Source organism: Gavialis gangeticus, unplaced genomic scaffold, assembly GCF_001723915.1.
Source record: "Gavialis gangeticus isolate Ggan-Ray unplaced genomic scaffold, GavGan_comp1, whole genome shotgun sequence".
NCBI lineage: Eukaryota > Metazoa > Chordata > Crocodylia > Gavialidae > Gavialis > Gavialis gangeticus.
The window spans coordinates 191947028-191953393 of NW_017728992.1; the positions used below are offsets into that span (position 1 = coordinate 191947028).

General features: G+C 38.6%; 1 protein-coding gene across 3 annotated transcripts in view; it reads left to right on the forward strand.

Annotated features, from left to right (window-relative positions):
* The window catches only part of EFR3A (EFR3 homolog A), a 164716-nt gene that overhangs the window by 44598 nt on the left and 113752 nt on the right, over positions 1-6366 (forward strand). Inside the window, exon 1 of one of the 3 annotated variants that reach the window (XM_019528173.1) lies at positions 4137-4291. The exons of 1 other annotated variant lie outside the window; for it this stretch is intronic. In XM_019528173.1, coding sequence (XP_019383718.1) covers positions 4201-4291 — 91 coding nt within the window. In that variant the 5' untranslated portion in view covers positions 4137-4200. Of the gene's footprint in view, positions 1-4136; positions 4292-6366 lie in introns of those variants that run through there. One more of the 3 variants, XM_019528172.1, reaches the window with a different exon arrangement.

Sequence of the window (6366 nt, forward strand, 5' to 3'; positions counted from 1 at the left end):
CCTCCCTCCCCCCTGCCCTGCTGGTGCCCCTCACACCTGACCTATTGCCCCTCGCTCACGGGGCAGTGTGGGGAGGACACATGCCCCCCCAGATTTTTGTGCCCACCTCAGGCGTGCGACTGCAGCTTGGCTAAACCAGCACATGCAGGAGCTACTTTCCTGGCCCAGAGAGCAGCTCCCAGCACAGGAGGGTAGAGTGGGGCCAGACTCATGGCTGCTGCTGCCACCACCACCAGGACTTGCGCACCAGCCATGCCACTAGCTGTGCAAGGAGTAACGTACGGGGGAGGTGCCGAGCTGCCCTCACCTCTGCCAGATGCTTGTGTGCCGGGCACACATAGGTTTGCAAGTAAGTAGAGTCATTTGGTTGAAGTTAAATTCCATTCTCATTCAATGGTGATAAAAAAAAAAATATATATATATTTTTAATTATTGCATTAATTAAATAAAAAAGTGCAGCTGTTAAGTTTTTGCAGATTTATTGGTTTATGAAACCTAATAAGTTTTTTTTTTTTTCATTGTTTTCATTTAAGGATGTAGTTATCTGTGAGCTTCAGCTGTGAGACTCACTAGACCTTGTTGCACATTAGTGTTGTATTTCAGATCTGTTTAAAAACAAAGGATGCACACATGTGCCCAACGCCGCCTCCAATGCACTCTAATTAAAATGCATTGGAGCAAACTAGATTAAAATAAACCTGCATGGATGTAGTATCAGACTTAACCAATTTAATCAATTGATTAATTGAATTTGCTGGAGTGTTCTAATTCGAATGCCACACCAAGGCTGCTGGAACGTGTATCTAACATCTCCACATTTCAAAATGGTGGCAGGGGCACTTTGAAGTTCATGTGGGCATTTTTAATTAGAACAGCTCCTGAGAGCGGCTCTAATTTAACCCCCACCCCAGAGTATGTGTAAAGACTCCCTTTGCATTGAAAGTAAAGTTTCCCAGAACAAACAGAACAACAAACCTCTTGGAGGAAATGAGCTTTCTGCTACATCCCCTGCTCACATCCGACCACCATTAGGTTAACATTTCTAAATATTTCTGAAAAAACTTATCCCATATCCATACGTGTAGGCACACATGCTTGCAGCAGCTCAAGTAGCAGTAGCACAAATTTGTGCTGGCATTTTGTGCCTTAGCACACATGCCCAAACATATACTTTGGTGTAGGGCAAATTGTGCTGCTTGGGGCAAACTAACCCTGCTCAGCTCCTCCTGGATCTTCAGCCAAAGGGAGCTGTCCCCAGCACTATAAAAAGCTGCCCTGGCAAGCAGCTCAGAGCTGCTTGCTCTCAGGAGCTTCTAAGGCCTGCCTGTTTGGTATCTGGGGATACTAGCCTCCTGTGCCAGCTGGACTGCTGCAGCAGCCCTGACCTAGAGTGGCCCCTGCATCCTCTACCCACCACAGCAATCTGGCAGCTGTAATTTGCTGCCAACTGCGATAGCATCTGCCCCCTTGGACCTGTGGCTCCTCCCTGCACGCCTGTCGGACCCAGGCGGGGACTGCATGGCTGCCTGGGCTCTGGCATGGGCACTGCAGCAGAACCACCTGTATCTCTGGGTCAGCTGCCCAGTTGACCTTCATACAGCACTGCTGTCATGTCTCCTGTTGCCCCCACTCTGCCATCTGGGCAGCTATCCCCTGGAAGATATGCTCATTGCAGTGGCCTGCTTTAAACCATTGAAATGTGTCCTCCTGGCCCCAAATGGCCGGGAGGTCAGTCACTTCATTCGCCCTCCAGCTGGGTCCCTGATGGCAGCCCTGATCAGGCTTCTCTATCCAGGTCTCATCAGCAGGGATCCTGGTTCTTTTTGTTTTAAAATGTCAAATTCTCTGATTTTATTTATTTATTTATTTATTTATTTATTTATTTAATCCCAAGATCCTCTGATTTAAAATACTCCAAATCCATGTTTTCCTGTGATTTTTAAAATGAAACACCACTATATGTATATAGGTATCAGCTGGGCAATGTTTTATTGATATATTTACAATGTTAAAGCAATTTAGAAGCCTACAAGTGTCTCAATCATTATACAGTAAAACTTGTGTTAACTGGCATTTTAGTAACCGGCATTTCTATTAACCGGAATTTCCAGCCGGACACAAGGGGAGGAAAGCTCGCACACGGCACCCACCACCTACCACCCCATGCTGCTGCCACTCTGCACCTGGCCACCGCTTCCTCTCCTCTCCCCCGCCTCAGGTAATCGGGATTTTTATATAACCAGCACACCATGTTCCCCACTCATGCCAGTTAACACAGTTTTTACTGTAATAAAATGAATTCTAAATATCTATTTACTTTGCTTTTGGTTTTTCAATCATAAAAAATCAGAGCTCGTAGAAATTGACCCTCACAGCACCCTGGAGGTAGTGTTTATTAGTTTCCATCAAAAAATGGGAAACCAGAAGACAAATAATTTACTGGCTAATAGCTTTTTAAAGCAGTTATTGAATTCAAATATCCAGACACTTGGTTGGCTAGAATTTCTTTACTTATACATAGTAAGAAAAAAACAAAACAAAAAAAAAAAAGCTAGATCAGGAAACTTCATGGGAAAAAAATAGGCCGTGAACAATTAAACTAAGCTTGCAGGGGTGCCGTTTTATCTATGGATTCATCAGAGCACATACCATGAAGGAAGTGTGCTGTTTATATTTCTTGAATTCTAAGGATATGTGCAGATAAAGGGGAGACAGAGGGCCATACAGGACACTGAGATGCAATAAAATTACTTGGTGAGTGAACATGCACTCTTGTTCAGTTTTATTAATTGGTTTTCTCTGGTTAAAGTATAGCATTGCTGAGAGAAACATGAGCATTAGTAAAATGTTAAGAAAGTGGCGTGTGTTAAATAATGCAACTAATTTGCCTTTCCTGGTATTTTTAGAAAAGGGAGAGATCACATTTAACAACTCTTATCTTTTTAGCTGTTTTAACTTTCTAAAACTAAAAAAATTGCAGCATGAATGTGGTAACCTATTATGTTAGGTTAAATGTGAGATGCTATACGTGGATTGTAGTATTCAGTTACATAATTAATTCATATTGAACCTAATGCTCTGGATTTAGGATTTTATCACCCTTCTTGATACAAATCACAGTATGGTTAGCTTTTAAGAAAACAAGCATGTAATAATTCTTATCTCAGTCAGATAACTCTCACATCTGGCAAACGTGCTAGATTTTATAAGCATGAAGTAGTTTGCAAAAGCATTTCAGTGGATGTCTTTTCTGGCATAAGTGAGTTTAATGAAGGTGGCAAAAGCATAAAGTAACTGAAGAAAATATGCAAGAGGTAATGATTTTTTTGTTGATATCTTTTATTGGATCAACTGTATAGTTGGGAGAGATGTTACACAAGCTTTCAGGCCCAATGTGCTCTCCCTTGGCATTTGTACCACAAAGCTTGTGTAACATCTCACCCGACTATACAGTTGATCCAATAAAAGATTGCATCCAAACCCCACTAGCTTCTTGTGCATTTCCTGGACCGTTGCAGCCACAACGCTCCAGCCCTGAAGGAGGTAAGAACTCTTAAAGCAACTTTAAAATATAATATAGTTGGGGTTTCTTACCCTGTGCAGCAAAGATTTATCTTTGAGAAAAGTAGTCATATAGGATTTAAAGTTGGTAATATGCTGTACTTAATTGTGTGGTGAAGTTACAGAGTAGTTTGAGATTAGCTTGATTTATTTGTACAATTATGTATTTGTGTAGACTTTATTTGTCAGGAATATATTGATTGAGTCCTATTAACATTCTACACAAACCTTAATTAGCTTTACTACCACTTTGAATTAACAAACAGCAGCTGCATTAGCATAGGTCTTTTTCCTTATCTCCCAACCCCCTCCAAAAATATTTTCTGTAATCATAGACATCATAGGCTGTATTTTACACAAAAGCTTGCTATAGCAAGATTGGCTGTGACAGCACATTCATGATGTGTCCTTTTTATTTACAGTAGTAGCCATTGTTAACAGAATTTGATACCTGAGATTTTCACGTGTTTGCTAGCTTTATGTTGATGTCACATACAAGGGTAATTAGATGAGCTTACAGTAATTCCAGTACCGGCACAAGGTTAAACATTTCTATATAACGTTTGAAGGATACCAAACTTGAAAAGGACAGACTGTAAAACAAACAAACAAAGACCACCTAAAAAGTAACTTCCCAGGATGAGACAATATGTTCCAGTTCCAACTCTTGAGCAGGAGAAACCCTATGACTACAACTTTGCATTGGAACCACGTCCATATGTGTGTTTGGGTAAGTACAAAAAAATTACTTTTCATGTGGAAGTGTTTTTCATGGATGGTTAGTAGAACCTTTATTTTGCATAAATAGTATTCTCTCAGCAAATATACATGTCATTATCTAAAATGTTGTATATTAAATCATTTAAGAAAATACACATTTCAGTAATCAGAAAATATGTAATATTACGAAAGCAAGTGCTGTCTTACCATTTCAGATTCACTTTGAACTTCATATTGCATGTGCTTGTGAAATGATGCCAAAAATACAGTAAGGAGAAGGGTGAAAACATAGGGCAGGAAGTGTCAGAATCTTTTGGGTTTTGTCGCACATACTCAAACTACTACGATCATTTATTTTTAGAATATCAATGTAAAACATGGCTTCAGATGGGAACAGGCTTCCTAACCCAGGGCAACAAAGCAGTCAATATGAGAGAGATGCAACTGCATTACAACTGTGTTGACAAATATAAAAAAAATGCTGATTTAAAATTTTTTTTTTCCAAACCTGTCCTTATCACTGTGACTATTAATACCAGTCTCTCTTTCCCTTCCACTGGGAGATCCTGTCACTTGGAACAAAATTAGAAATATTTCTTGAGTATGAAATGGTGTTTCATTGTAATATTTTCACGTCTGCCTCTGAATATTTTCCAAAATCTAAGTATGCTACAGATGCTTTTTAATAATATGAAGAATAACAGCTTTGGTTCCATTTTAATCTCTTATATTTATGGAAAAGACACTAGTCAGCTTTTTTCAATTTGAAATTTCTTCAAAATATATGAAATAAGTACAAAATGATATAAAATACTGTAGCAAATCTACGGTGTGGGCAAAAGAACCATATTTCAAGTAGTCTATATAACATTTTCGCTTAATCTTAATTATTAGCTGGGCAAAGCATTCTGGTATCTAGAGAAGAGACACAATTTTGTACCGGTGAATTGTCATCAGTTAAAAACTTAAGGTATTGCTGCCAGAATGAGCTGGCAAAACAACTCTGCATTTCTATGCAGGGCCCTAGTAATTTATGGCTTGAGTCAAGATCAAATCCTCTGAGTTATTGTATGTACCAATTATTTGACTCCCAGTTGAAAATACTATTGGATTTACTGTTGTAGTTCTTGCTCATGGATATATATACGGCTAACAACCAAAAACATGATATGCATATAATGTTTTTTGTTGTTAGCTTTAATTGGGCTTTTGTGAGAAGGGGGAGAAATATGTGAAAGAAGATTAAAAAAATAAAAGGGGAGAATTTTTAAATAAATTATATTTTTTGCTAACTGTCAAAAATGTTAATAGTGGAATTGCAAACAGCAGCAGTGAGGTTTTTTTTTCTGTAGCCTTACAGTATTTCTAAAGTTAATTTGCTAAATCTGTTCTAAGAATTACTCAGTGGTAATTTGGTGCAAATAATATATTAAATTACTGTTTTCTACTCCATTGTAGATAATGGAACATAGGAGAAGTGGCAAAACTATTTCAAAATAGTGGGAAGCCAAAAATAAGTCGTTTTTTGTCTAGATAAGGAACTGGGAGCCTGAAAAATTCAAGAAAAAGAATCAGAGACCAGGAGTAGCTGTTCTGTTCTTGATGGATTTCATGTCTCTTACTTGAGAGATTTAGTATTCTAATATCCCTGACCTAGCCAGCTGTTGCAAATTCAGGCGGCTGCTACTGCTGGTTTCTTAGCCCATGTGAAGTATTTTCAAAAATATTTAGCCCATGTGAAATATTTTCAAAAATAATTTGAAGATGCACTTAAACTCCTAACTTCTGTTGTGTAAATTTAAGGAGATTTTTATTTTTGATTAAAAGTTGGAAGTGGGGGCGGTGATCAGTTTGCTCAACGTTTCTGTAGCTGCCACTGTTGAAAACTGTTGTGTGCTGTAATGTAATGTAGTCCGTCTCTTCCTCCTGGCTCTTACAGTGATGGTTGTAGTCATGTGTTCATCTCAGTATGATGTTCTTCAAATGGTTTGTCATGTTTATTTTCAACATTATTTGTGAATGAATCAAAAGATTAGTGAGGAGAGAGTGAAGGGCCATGCCCCATCTTAAAAAAAAAAAAAAAAA